The sequence below is a fragment of the Anser brachyrhynchus genome, assembly GCF_964034855.1.
Source record: "Anser brachyrhynchus genome assembly, chromosome: 2".
Classification (NCBI taxonomy): domain Eukaryota; kingdom Metazoa; phylum Chordata; class Aves; order Anseriformes; family Anatidae; genus Anser; species Anser brachyrhynchus.
The window spans coordinates 61,390,618-61,404,878 of NC_137695.1; the positions used below are offsets into that span (position 1 = coordinate 61,390,618).

The 14,261-nt window shown below is 39.2% G+C and overlaps 1 protein-coding gene and 1 long non-coding RNA gene across 4 annotated transcripts in view; both read right to left on the reverse strand.

The window, feature by feature from the left end:
* Positions 1–14,261, reverse strand: part of POU6F2 (POU class 6 homeobox 2) — a 331,845-nt gene that overhangs the window by 96,088 nt on the left and 221,496 nt on the right. For all 3 annotated transcript variants that reach the window (XM_080582231.1, XM_080582233.1, XM_080582232.1), the window contains exon 5: positions 10,679–11,016. In XM_080582231.1, coding sequence (XP_080438357.1) covers positions 10,679–11,016 — 338 coding nt within the window. The remainder of the gene's footprint in view (positions 1–10,678; positions 11,017–14,261) is intronic.
* On the reverse strand, positions 1,211–5,729 carry LOC308190631. Its single transcript, XR_013947385.1, has 3 exons — positions 2,789–5,729; positions 2,377–2,468; positions 1,211–1,253 (listed from the first exon to the last, which is right to left on the reverse strand). It is a non-coding gene; the product is annotated as an uncharacterized lncRNA (long non-coding RNA).

Below are 14,261 nucleotides of genomic sequence, written 5' to 3' on the forward strand. Positions count from 1 at the left end.
TGCAGTTACTCTTTTCAATACTCCTTGCTTTTGTAGTTTTAGTGTTACAGCAGCACCTAGAAGCCCATTTGAAGATCAAGGTCTCATTGCATTTTACCAAAAAACTGTAAAAGTTTGCAGTATAAACAGATCAAGCAACGGTGGGAGAATCAAAAAAAGAACAGAAAGATGAAGTGACAGGCAAGTGATAGAGCTGGAACTGCAGTCTGGCATTCTTGACTCCAAAAACCCACTTATGAGAGCACGGTACTTCCTGATGTAAATTATTTTTCAAAAGTGAATTCAATAAGCAGAGACATAACTTGATAACGAGATTAAAGCTAAATATACAGATTGTATAGGGCAGTGAAGAACTCCCTCCCATCTTCTCCCTTTCCCTCCCCTTTCTTCCCTGCAGTTTTCACTCATGAGAGCATGGACTGCCAAGTTTGGGTCTGTAGGACTGACATATGTTATCTCTATACCTGCTTGTACATTTGAAGTACCAGTGATTTCCCCCTAGACATACTCTTTGAATGCCTATGGGGAAAACATCAAGGATTTTTAGAATGGCTTGGTTTTCTCAAGTTTATTTTTATATTTGTTTTACATGAACTGAAAATTCTGTCAGACATACATTTTGATTGCATTGGGAATGTGTTTCATAGTCAGAAGACAGTTAAAAAAAAAAAAAGAAACTGTAATTCTAAGAGCTGGGGGGGGGGGGGGGGAAGCGGGAGAAGAAGGGAAACCTTCCTAATGGCATATTGAGCTCGCTCCTGTCTCATTTGTGAGCTATGTGAAACCTCCTGCAAACTTCCCTAGTAGTAGGGCTAGGTCTCATTATATAAAGTGGAAAGTTGAAGAGGTAGGATGGAAATGTACACAGCATCTTATACCAGAATGGTGATCAGTGATACAAATTCAGCCTTCACAATACCTGCACTTCTGTTTTTTGGTATCTCTCTCCCAGTGGAAAAGGTCACTAGGAATAAAAGCACTGTGGGTAACAAAGACATTGTTTTTCTATACTCTCCTCCTCCCAACATTTTCCTTTTCCTCCTAAAAAATCAGGCCATGTCCCTGGGGAATCATATGCTAATGGAATCTGTGCTTTCAGGTGAGTCCTGGGAACGAGACTGCCTTCTCTTTACTTGTTCCTTCCTGGACGTCGATCCCGGTACAGCCTATTCCTCATCAGCTGCCCTCCCATGGATCATGGAGCTCCCAGCATGGGTGTTCCAGCTGGCACTCTGCGAGGTGTTCCCATGCCCCTGGAGAAATGTCAAAAGAGGATCGACCCTTTACCTCCTCCTACCCTCTTTCAGTTGGAGCCACCAGAAGAGTATTGGAGCCACATAAGGAGAGCATTGCCCAAGCTGGGAGGGAAGCACTCCAGCTGGATGTGGCTATCCAGAAGGTTGCAAATGGGATAATAATGTTACTATGGTGAAAATTATGATATTTATCAGAATCATCTTCTGATATCAATTTATTGGCCACCACTAATACAGATTATTGTTCTGTAGTTCGTGAAGTGACCAGATCCATATTTGTAAGCTTTTCTTTATAACATCTTTACTTGTGCTAGAAGTCTAGGATCCTCCCAGGTTTGACTGCCTCCCTGATGTCATTTACAAGCAAATAAGTATTTCTTAACAGGTATACAAAGTTATTGCAACAGTGACTGCTGCTTTATCTTTATTTTAAGAATCTCAGCTCATTTCAGAACCAAAATGAACCATCATCATTCTTTTATTAAAACAATAATCCTAGCAATTTATAATTTGCTCTTTTTACACATCAGTTCTTCTCTTTTGGAAACTCTGGTTTGCCTTCCAAACTCTTCCAGAAACATGACTCTAATTAGAGAACAGAGTTAGGTTCTCATGGGATATTTGATCATTTCTAAGCTATCAAAAATAAGTCAAGTTCCTGTCCTGAAGGAAGGTGTCCTAATACAAGGTATAGTTTCTGATGCAAACAATAAGCTGAAATATTCAAGTGTTTCAGCAAACAAAAATATACATTTGAAAATGATGAACAGTTTTAGAAAATTTCAAATCATCGTGTGGCTTAAAGAGTTTTCAATTTCTTTTGTAAAATCACTGTTTTTTAACCAACTCATGGAAATAAATTGTTTACATACAGTTTAAAGCATTTTTTAAACAAAACCTATCCCTAGCTTATTTCCTTGCTCAACAACAGAAAATTAAAATGAAAGTTTTTTTTTTTTTTTTTTGGGGGGGGGGCGTGCCTGTACAATTTTGTGGAGTTACATCATTCTTGGAAAGGAAAAAATCACTTAGAAAACTCCTGATTAGTTCAAGTTACTACAGTATCAAAACAAAAACTGGGTATGTTTGTAGGTAAGACGAAAATCTTTCTGAGACTCACAGTAACAGTGCTCATCTAGTTTCTTGTTCTCTTTCCTTTACTTCATTTCCTTTTTCAGCTGGTGGCAAATATCTTCATTTCTTGAAGTTGTCCTGGATCAGCAGCAAAAAATACAGTGGTGCTTGTACAAGACAGGTTGTCCTAAGAATCTTTCAAACTTTGCTCATAGAAAGAATATTAGAAATCTCACAGGAGATTTCTTTTCCAGATTAAAATTTTATAGTGGTACCCCACTACAGGTTGTGGACCCACAACCTATCTCCTCCTAATGTGGATTCAACCAGTGATTCATAAATTAAAAAACAATAATAATTTTATAGTAGAATGTAGTACATTACGAGCACATCATTGAAAAATAAATTTTAGGATCATCACATACACAAGATATCAAGTCTGATTGTTGATTTCCTACCTGCTGCAACATGCCTTCTTATGTACTGTTATATACCCATTTGCTTAAGTTGTCCTGATTTTCTCATATCTTAACCCACTAGGAGCTCTCACAAATGCCCATTTGCTGGCTTGTGCCTGAGGTGGTAACCTCTGGCCTTTTGATTTTCCATTTTCCACATAATTAATTGCTGGTTACTTCAAACAAAAGTAGAAGGTTGGTAGAGGAAGAGGAAAAATGAAACAAGAAGGATTTGGGAAGCTCATGCTTCTAGCATGACTCCTTGGATAAAAGGATGCTTTTTTTTTTTTTTCTTTTGCCTAATTTGTTTCTAGTTGCAGCACTAAGGTCAGAATAAGCCAAGAGAATGAATGGAATAAACGTCCTGATGGGCTGCCCGAAGCTGCCTGGTGTTACGGATCAGCGTAAAACCAGCTCTCTTTCCTGTGCCTAGGCCGATGTAACTCACTGGAGTGGCAAATTACATCAGACCTACAGCTGTAACCCGACATTATGATTAATTTGATCAGTAATTTCTCCTGTTTTTCATTTTAATCGGTGTGACTATTCTGCTGTGGCAGGTCTTTCAGATCTAATTAAGATAAATTTCAGAGTAAAAGACTTGGCAGAATTTTTGAGTCAAATCCGAGCGTCAAGTGTGAAGACCTGCAGCACCAGTCAATCAATTTCCAGTAAAGACGGCAGGCTGTAACTCAGCAATCAACCCATTAACACTTAAGCAAATTTCATAATCTCCAGGCCTGTGCTTAGTCACTTTCTCAAAACATTCTGGCTACCAATAAATAAGAGGAAGTATTATCATGTTTTTTAAACACCTGCCCTGAACTGCATGTGCTAAAAGCACCAACAGAATCCACAAGTGGACACTGATAGATCTCTGCAATACTGCTGTAAAAAGGCTTAATTTTAAACTTTAAAACACAGCCTAGAGTGTTGTTTTTTTTTTTGAGGTAGCACCTGGAAGCCGAGCAACTTCCTTTAAGCAATTACTAGTACAAGGAGCTTTGAATGATATAACGTATCAGGGCCATACCACTTTCCGAATATTGCTCCTCATTCAGATTCAACAATCCCATCAGGTGCTCTGTGTTCACTTGGTCCACTTGCTTCCAAATAGAAGAAATTTCTCACAGAACTAGAAACCTATGATTATATATATATAACAAAAGAGGTGAGGGGTATGAAGAACTAAGGGAAAATAAAGCCATGTTTTGGGATATTCTCTCCTTCTCTGTAAATTTTTGGAAATAGGAATGAAAAGAGAAATTAAGAAAAATGACTTCTAGCAAACCTGATCTGCTGGCTTCAAAAGAGAATCTGAGGGGCTGTGTCATTTTTTTTCTCTCCCTAAGGTCCCCAAGGGTCCTCCTCTCTGGTTAGAGAGGCTTTGGGATCAAGAGACCTTATGGGAATACAGATCTTTTCCCAAATTTGTCCTGGGAGGATATTATTTATTTATTTCCCCATTTATTAAATACTTCAGTTGCTTTAGGGAGTTTATTAAATGCTCCTATTTCAGAAGCCAGAGCTTGCTGGGCAAACAGCTCTGTTTTCCTCTCCATCAGAGAATTCTCTAGCAAATGGTTTCCTATATTAGCCTCAGCTTCTGCCCCTTGGGTGCTAATAATGCCGGTTGTTTTGCTCGAAGATTAATTTCCTTTGCTTTAAATGTGAGTCAGACACCGGTACTCCTTGTGCTTCTGAAAATAGCAACACCTGCAGAGTATATTTGGATGGACCAGGCAGCCAGTGCTCCAACTGAGAGAAGGTTTCCTCAGGGAATGTAGAGACTTGCTTATAAAGTTTCTTTGAGAGCCCTTAAACATCTCCTTGCTCTTTTTAAATGCAGTATTCAACAGTCTTACAGAGCAAAGACTCAAATAAGCAGTGAGCTTCTACAAGAAGGAAGACACCAGAGGAAAAGATTTGAAACCTTGCTCAATCCTATGGATGAATATGGTCTTACACAAAACTGAAATCAGCCTTTCTGTGGAAATGACATCTTTCAGGTAGACATGAGGAGCAGTAGCTCTCAAACAAGCTAGATCTGTCAAGAAACGAGCTTGCAAGTCTCTGCGCTGTGCACTGGAGCTAGGGAGACAGGTGCAGTGCAGGGACAGCCAAGTATCCAGCTAGGACAAACTGCCATGTTGCCATCATGGTGTGGACAACGGGCAGTGGACCCAGGAGGGATGAAAAGGATCATGGAAGCACCCAGAAAAGGTTAAAAGAGGAAAGGAGGCCCTGGGTACACTGAAACTCAAAGCCAACCTATTTTCTCAAGCAAGGTTCAAAGTTGTATAGAGGAATGTCTGCATGGTTCAAAGAATTACTGCAGGAGCAGTGGCAAAAGGAAAAGCATAAAACAAAAGGAGGAGACCTGAACCACAACAGCATTTGGGACAGGTTATATGCTTGTGTGTATGGTGGTACATCTGTATGACCATGACTCTCCAGCAAGTAGAAATTTTCGAATAGTATTTGCCTCTTCCACTCATGAAATCACCTATAGCAACCCCCCAAAAATTATTAAAATGGAAGAATACTCAGAAATCTGAAACTGTCAGTAGAACAAGATGTTCAAATCTTTCTGGACCTGTTTGCAGGAGCAGGGCATGAAATATACAAAATATTCTGAAGAGTTCACCAAGCTCAATTTAATTGAGCTGATTGCAAGGGAGGTTCCATATTATTTAGAGCTGAGACCTCGGTCTTGCCCGTACCTCCTGGAAGCCCACTTAAGATCAGCACTTCAACAGACTTAACTATATATAGGTCATGGGCATGAAGCTTCCTGAATAAATCTGTGCTTTATGAGTCTGTATCGCCTGTTGCCTTCTGATGTGCGATATCTGACTACCTACTGACACCAAAAATTGGGAAACCTTGGAAAGTGGGTAAAAACCACTGCATTTGCTCACCATTTATGAAATATTTCTTTGCCAAACTGATTCAGAAGTAACTTGGGAACAGATTCTGACAATCACATGTTGCATAGTATTGCACAGCAGGAAAGCTAGATAATATTACCACATCAAAACAAACAAACAAAAAAACTCAATGGGATGACTGGTGTCATAATCTTGATGAAGTTTTCTTGATCTTAGGAGTCAATGAGCTTGAGAAATACAACAGGTCTCTGATGTGAACGCAGACATACACGGCCTCTGACTATACTCCTTGCAAACTTATCCCAGCTTTCTTCCTCAAACAGAGACCTCATTGTTTCTTCTGTTTCTTAAATATGCAAATTTGTCAAAGTGTCAGTATACAGTGAGATTTCGTTAAAGTAGATTTTCCTTTAATGAGAACCTAACCAGTGAATAAGGTTGGGGGGAAAGAGAAGGGGTGTTTTTTAGTTGGTTAGTTAGTTTGTTTGTTTGTTTGTTTGTTTTTTGATTGTTGGAGCCTCCGGCATCTGTGTACACATTCTCCCTCATTTACAGCTGAGTGTTGCAGCCTTTCTGCTTTTCTTTTCTCCTTTGTTATAAAAGTGTTGAGGTGCCAAATACATTATTTAAGATTAGTATGAAAATTTAATCTGAAGGAGGTTCTGTTTTTGCTATCCTAGTTTGCTATTACTTGCAAGATTTTCTCTGTTGTTGCCATCTCCCCCATTTCCCTTCTTCCCTCCTTTTATTATTATTTTTTCTCACTCATCATCTTCCGTCAGCTCCAGTTATTGTAGGTAGGCTTCTATGACAAAAAGGTGCTTTAGCAAAGAGTTCTGAAAATGGTCAGAATAATTTTATAGTGGGCCAATCCCTGGGGGATTTCCTCTTTTTCTGTTCCTACTCACACATGAACAGAGCAGTAGAAAACATTGGGAATTTCTCTATTCCTAAAGTGTGACTCTTCTTTTGCAGATATGGCTGTAGGTAGGTTCATCTTATCCATACTACTAAAACATACAGTGAGTGTCAGCACCAGAAGCTAACCTCCCATTTGGAGACAGTTAAATGTATGTTGCTGATACAAAGCACCTTATTCTGGCAGTCAAGCAGAATAATTGGCTACTTAGTACTTGGCTCATCTAATTTTATACAGTGTATAATCAAGATCTTATGGCTCCAGAAATTTAATTGAATGGAAACTCTGTAGAGTGCTAACTATGCTTTGAAGTTGCAACATGCTGGCGATTCAAGAACCTATACAATTTCCCCTGTAATAATATTAAAAATGCACAGGAGAGGCGTATTTGGAAAAGTGTATGTTCCCAGAAGTACAGTCCCCAGTTTACAACATGAGCTAGGTTGTCTTTCACCTCTGGATTGCTTTGTTTCAATCAATTAGAACAATGAAAGTAAAAGTAAGACTACAGCTATCTACATGAGGAATTTCACCATTTTAAAATGAAGGGAACAGGGCCTTCCATCATCTACTTGACCCAGAACCTGCTGAAATGCATTTCTGCTTTGAAAAATTCTCCTCTTGTTTGTTTTTTTTTGCAATCCAGTAATGAGCCTGGTTCTACAGTGTTTTCCCTTTACCAGTATAAATTTGGAGCATCATCCCTAATGTTATCACAAGAATCCAGTCCCTGGAACCTAAAGTAAGGTTTTTCATCTTTCTATGCGATCATTAAAAGCCTTCCTAAAAATAATAGTTTTTAAACTGCAGTCTAACCCACTGAAATGAGTGAAAAACAGTGACAAAATTGGAGCAGAGTATTGCAGAACAATCTGACAAGAATCGTTCTGAGAGTTTCAGTTGGTGTACAGTGCATCAGCATTATTAATTTCTGATCATCTAGCAAAAGTACCTTGCTCAGGTGCACCTAAGCAAGTCACTTTCATTTAATTTGCTTTCTGAAGGACATGACAGCATCTGTACATTTTGAGATGTAATTGCTGTTATCCTTCAGAGTTTTTTGAAACAAACACAATCATCCTCCTGAATTACTGACTTTCCATGACAATTTTTTGAGGTTGCTTTGTTCTAAACTAATATCTTTCAGACATATCCTGAATAATGTAAGAGGATAAAGCCCACATGAAAAAATCAAGAATTCAGAAATGAAATTTAAGCTGTCAAACTTTAACTTAGTTGATTTTTATTCCCTTAATATTCTTCAAACAAAACCCATTTCATTCTAGTTCATAAAGATCATTACCTTTGAGGCCATAGTATCTCTGAATTTAGTTCTAGGTAGATTTTTAAGTTAAAGCATCAGACATTTAAACAAGAAAAGCACATTCTAAGCAGCTATTATGGACTGGACATACGAACTGTTGCCAAATGTGGGCTCTCTCCTTTTTTGTTTTGTTTATACTTGTATGGTAGAAAACAATTTCAGATCCAGTTCTGAAGCTAAACATATGGAGTTAAAACAGCTTTTCTCTGCAGGATTTAGAATGGAAAGTCAAACTTCATGGAGATTTTAGCGTTGCTCTGCTTTAGAAAATACATGACTACGTCCTTCAACCATATATAAAGTGGAACAGCAGCTCCTCTGGAGATATTTCTGACTATCACTTGTTTGCATATTAAAGAGTTTAACTATTTTCAGTTATATGACAGAGGATGTTTCAAGTTCTTAAGTCCTATTAAATGCAGTATCTTAGGTAAACCTGAGAAGCATTACACTTGCTTTAGAAATGGCTAGAAGGCCAAATCAATGGCCATAAACGCATAATTAAGGCTAGTCCTGAAGCACTGTGCTGAATCTAGGCTTCTCTTCTGGATATCAGCACATAGCACGTTTGTATCTGTGAACAAACTTTGGCTATTCATGGCTACTTAGATGGTGAGGATTTAGAGAGGTAAGAATGTAAAAAATTCCCACTCCCCAGCTTATTACTAACTCTTTAATGCTGAGCCAGAGCTGGCAGCTAATGAGTTATAATTCCTTGGCTGTTCCACCGAAGTGCCCTGGTTATGCAGCTGGTTTAGCAGTACTGGCCAAACTCAGCCCAGTGGGAGGCCAGACCTCTCACTTTGGTATTTTTCATTAGTTCTAATCCCAGTTCCTAAAAGGTTTGGGGGATAGTATTTGAACTAAAATGATGTCAGAGTACTTGAATCCCATCTTCCACTACTTTCTGGCCTGCCTTATTCAGACTGCCCTCATAAGGGTAGTTATAAAGATATGAATGCTAAAGAGAGCGTGGTGCCAAGGTGTCCCCATAAACACATTGACATTGGCACCTGCTATGCAAGGAATTGTTCGTTTTACTTGCTTTTATTGTACTTCCTGAAGTGAGACATAACTCCACAAAGCTAACAGTAGAAACTGCTTCTACTGGCCTGTACCTGTAGGTCACACGTGAGACTGAAAGTACTCAAAATCAGATGAGATTTAGATTGGGATTGGAGAGTATATGAGAGCTACGATTTAGATTCAGTGTTAGTACAACCCTCTTGAGGTATGTTCTCTAAGATCATCCTCTTTCCTTCATACTCGAACGTTAATTTATGTGTGCATTTGCTCTTCTTGGAAAACTGAATGCACAACAATTTTTGAAGTAAAAACATTTAGCAGGCAGTTTTAGCAACATATAGACTGTATGCTTAGTGTACATATACTAACGCTGTACAGAAACAATAAAATGTAACAGAAGCTCCTCTGGAACTATTCCTGTCTCTTTATGTCAATAATTTGCATACTAATGGGTCCCGAAGCATTCACTAGCATGACAGACTGGGCATTAAGGGGTGCAAAAGTAGTCTTTAGGACAACACACAGAAGAAGCTCTAGAAACTTTGTACACAACCGTAAGAAAAAGCTCAGGAAGCAAGGACACATTTCTTGTGGACTTTTAAGTCTATTATCATTAAAAAATCAAATCTGATGCAATTTAGTTGCAACTCCTCAGGTTAATGCAGGTTTAACTGGTCATATGGCAAACACAGCTTCTTGTAAACCAATTCTCTTAATTGCATCAAAAAGGATTTTTTAATTCTTAGGTTAATGCAGTTTAATTTCTGGAGCAAATGGCTGAAGCCATCAGAGTGGATAAAACCTTTAAAATGGGGTCTCAAAATTTAGGGAATAAAGTGAACACACGCTTGTTGGCAACATTTCTAGCTGGTTTCTAAATGCAGTTCCACTGCCCATCTTAAGAGAGTGTTCACTTCACAGATTACCCTGGTGTTTATTCAGAACCACCCTTGCTGGTATAGTCAAAGCTGCTCTTGCAGGACATGAATACTACATGAGACATACTGTGTAAGAACACACAAGTGTAAGAAATCAGGATAATTGTATTAGAGATCTCTATTTCTTCCCAGGAATTCCAAGATGGGAAGAGCCTAGCATCAACATGGGTGCCATAGCTGTTGATGTGGTCTGTTAGAAAACATCTATGTTGGTGAAGCCAGCACCAAGGACTGATATTAACTCCGGCATTCTGAACGTTGGAGCCTATACCAAGCTTCTTAATAGAAGTATTTGATCCTTAGCAGGACAAATGTTTGGGCTGTGGTTTCAAGTGGAAGGGTAACCCATCCATCCCGTGCACACATACACTAGCCAAAGCTCTATTTCTTTTAGAGGCAGTCAGATCATCTGCTGATGAGTAGCTAACTTTGCTGCCCTCGTAAGTTATCATAAAGGCTCACTACTGGGAAAATGCCATTTGTGAAGGTTGCACACTGAATCCATTGAAAAAAATAGATAGTTTTATATGGGTTTTACAATATGGGCTTTAAGAGCAAAAGATGTTTATTATTTAGAAAGAAACAAGCTAGTACCATCATTAGTTATGCTTTTCTGACTTATCAGGCCTTTTGGCTTGTTTTAAGCTGCATGCCTGTAAGGACTAACTACTATGAGGTGGAATTTCTCAGTTTGTATGGTCAGAAGGTGTAACATTCATTTGATTTCCCCTTGCAGTAGCAGTATGCACTTTCTGTTATTAAATCATTAGAGATTTGTACTTAGTGCCTTACCTGCAATGGATTTGATGAAGTAAGAGGAGATGGAAGGCCATGCCCTGGTGACTGGCTGGGTTTCTGAGGGGAGCTGGAGGACTGTGGGACTGGAGGCTGTTGGTTCTGGCTCTGGGACTGCGTTTGGTTCTGCTGTGGTGGTGCTGATGGCTGTGGCTGTGACTGCTGGGTCTGCTGTGGCGGCTGTGGAGTCTGCGCCTGCTGAGTTTGCTGCTGCTGCTGGCTTTGCTGCTGCTGCTGTTGCTGCTGCTGCCCTTGCTGCTGCTGTTGCTGCTGTTGATGCTGGAGCTGCTGAAGATGCTGAAGCTGTTGAAGCTGGGAGTTCAGGGATGAGGTAGCTGTGAATTGAAAAGAGGGAAGGGAGTTATGTAGGTTTCAGCAATACCTACTGTTTTAAAGATATCCTGGATTAAATTCTGGTTCTCTTATATTGTGGGGCACATGGCCCTCTGAGGTTAGCTGCCCTCAGACTTCAGGTTGTGGCAGCATATTAGTGAACATGTTCCCAGCCTTTGGTTCTGGAGTAAGAGATGGACTTCACTGGAGGCAATAAGACCAAACCTTCTGAAGGGCTACAGCTCTGCCCACTGGACAGGCATCAGAGCTGAGTGGCAGTCTTTGCTCAGACAAGCTTACTAGTGAAGCCAATGGGAATTTTCCTTGCCTGAAGAAGAGGCCGGGGATGTCACTGTATGTATCATAGCAAGAACTAATAACATGAACTGGTGCTGCTATATAGAGCAGGATAAAACCATAGTTGTAAAATAAAGGATGCTCTGAAAAGAGCTTTGTCACATCTATATACAGCAGGTGTCAAGAAAGAAAATGTTCAACAATGATTTTTTTTTTTTTTGGTGAAATGCGTAGGTGGAAAAAATACCCAATAAAATGCATGTCTCTGAAATTAGAGCCGCTCCTTATCATTCACATCTAAAAGCTATAAAGTTCCCCTTGTGAAATAGGGTAGGTATTTTGTGCACTTGTACTGCTTGCTTACTCCTGGTAGCAAAAGTATGTCATGCTGTGCTAGTACATGCTCCAAATGTGAGCTTGGAAACCGGTGGCTTGCATCAATCTTCTGGCACAAAGGTGCAAACTTTATCTCCCAAATTGACTAAGGCATTGATTAAACTCAGGAAGGCAAGAAGTTTGCCACAGGGATGTCACTAAGGAAGAGCAGATTTAAGCAGCAGCCAGAACATCACAGGAACCTGATGCTTTCTGGGGTTGCCCCCTAAATAAGTCATCTGGGTCTCTGGCCTTACTCACTTTAATCAATATTTTCGGGGTTGTGTTAGATGGCTATAGGATCCCAAGAGGAACAGCTTATAAGGTCAATGCACTACTTTGCTCTCTGTACTGAATTTCCAACATTCCATATTCTAATTTCCATCATCAGAAGCCATAGTAGACTGGGTGTGAATCAAATTTGTTACTTCTAAAATAAGACTCAGATTTCATTGCCAAAACCATTGTTCACCACTCTATTTGTGGATTGGCAGATGAAGCCAAGTTATTCCCACTTTCTTTTTGTGCTGACATCACTGTTTCAGCTTTCCAGATGTCTATGCCCTGGGGATGAACCTGAGGTCTTGCTATGACTTATGAAATCAATGAGCCATAAACTGGAATAAGCAAAAGAAAAAAGACAACAGAAAGGGGAGAGAATAGGCAGAATGGGTAAGCCAGAAAAGGCTGTACAAAGGAAGAATAAAAGGATTGGCAAGAAGAGCTGTTGGTCACTCATTCCTATATTCACAGCTAATGTAAATTTTCTTTCACCAAAGGAAGAAATCAAACTACAAATACATCTTTTTAAGAATTATTGTCATGTGTGACTTCAACAAAGAACCTAAATAAAGCAAAGAAGGCGGAATGGTAACACCAATATATTTGTATTAGTAAAATCGCTTGTGGCAGCTTGGCGTTTCAACATAAAACAGAGTGACCATTAGATTAAAAACTCACATGGTATCCCATGCAAAAGAAATTAGCCTGGAGACGTAAGCATACACTTCCATCGGTTCCACCATCAGAACCTAAATGCCCCAAAGTCAGACGGTAGCAAGTGAAAATACAATCTAAGGCATATGAGAACAAAGAATGGAGGAGGTGTGTATACAAGAAAGCAACTGGACAGACAAGTATTAACAACAGCATGAAGCACCTTAGATGACAAAGAATGCTATTCATCAGTTCCATCTGTAGGTATGCACACAAAGGTGGAAAGACCTTTCCAATTACCGTAAGGAAGAATCTAATCTGGACCAGCTCTTTACCTTGTGCAGGCCATTTCCTCACCTGTGATAGTCTACCGGTCTGGACAAACCATTGGTAACTGGAACCAAGAATTCAAACACAGCATGCCCCTACTGATCCCATAGATTCTAATATAGAATGATCTTATAAATTTATGGTATACAAAAATATCTGTTGATATATATTGCTACAGGTAAAATCATCACTGCCTTCTTAAAATGGTGGCATGCGAGGAAGGCATAAGCAGAACTGTAAAGAAGCCCAAAATGTAGAAGAAATGAAGATTCTTGACAAACTAAAACAAATGAGGTGGTTACAATACATTGTAAGAAATTTATTCTTTCATGTCTTTGCATATAGATCAAAGGAATCAGAAAACGAGTATTTAATAAATAAAAGTATCAGTGTTCCCCACATAGCATAAAATTTATTTCAGGATGCTTTCATTGAAATATTGTTAAATGGGTATATTAGTAGCCTTGCAGGTGAAAAAGTTGCAGCGTCTAAAGCATGGATATGGATACACAGAAATAATAATGGTCTGTTTGTCTGATATAGGAAAAAAAAAACAGTGAAATGCAGTTTTAATAAATGTATGAATCTTTTCAAGAAAGAAAGATATTGTTGTGAAGTGTTGGGATTTGCTTGACCGAACAGTTATCCTAACAGTAGGCCTTGGTTTCATTAATGAGTCATACTTTGGTCAGCTGTTAAACTACTTTCTTAAAAATTATCTTTATTAAATTGCCATTTTCCACAAGGCCAATACTATGTTTAACGGACATTTTGATCTGTGAATTTTTTCTTCTGCCAATCCCTATAACTAGAAATAGAATCCAGAGTGAAAAAAATGAGAAAACAAAACAAAACAAAACACATCAACACTATTTTTTAGCCTAAAACTTTGCAGGTTCAAGTCTTACTGAGCTCCTACATCCTACTGTCAAATGGCCATTGCCAGCATGCTTCTGTGCATTGACAATATGAGCAGGTGCAATCACTCACCCAAGCGGACTTGTCCAATGAATGAAGAGGGTCAGAAGTTGACTTTGAAAATGTCAGGGTTTTAAAGTCTGTGGGCCTGCCCGGCACTCTCAGATGATGACTCAATATGGAGAATTTTTTCATTCCAAGTCTAGGAGCAGAAAAGCTTTGGATTCAGTGCTGCTGAATACTTGAATGTTGGCCAATGCAGGAATATCAATATCTCTACCACACACTTTTGTACTGGAAGCACACTCATTTGTGCTGGGGTGGGAGGGGGTCCCTTAGGGAAAATTTTGTTGATGGAGAAAAGTTACTTCAGGGAGAAGTTTCCAAGTCC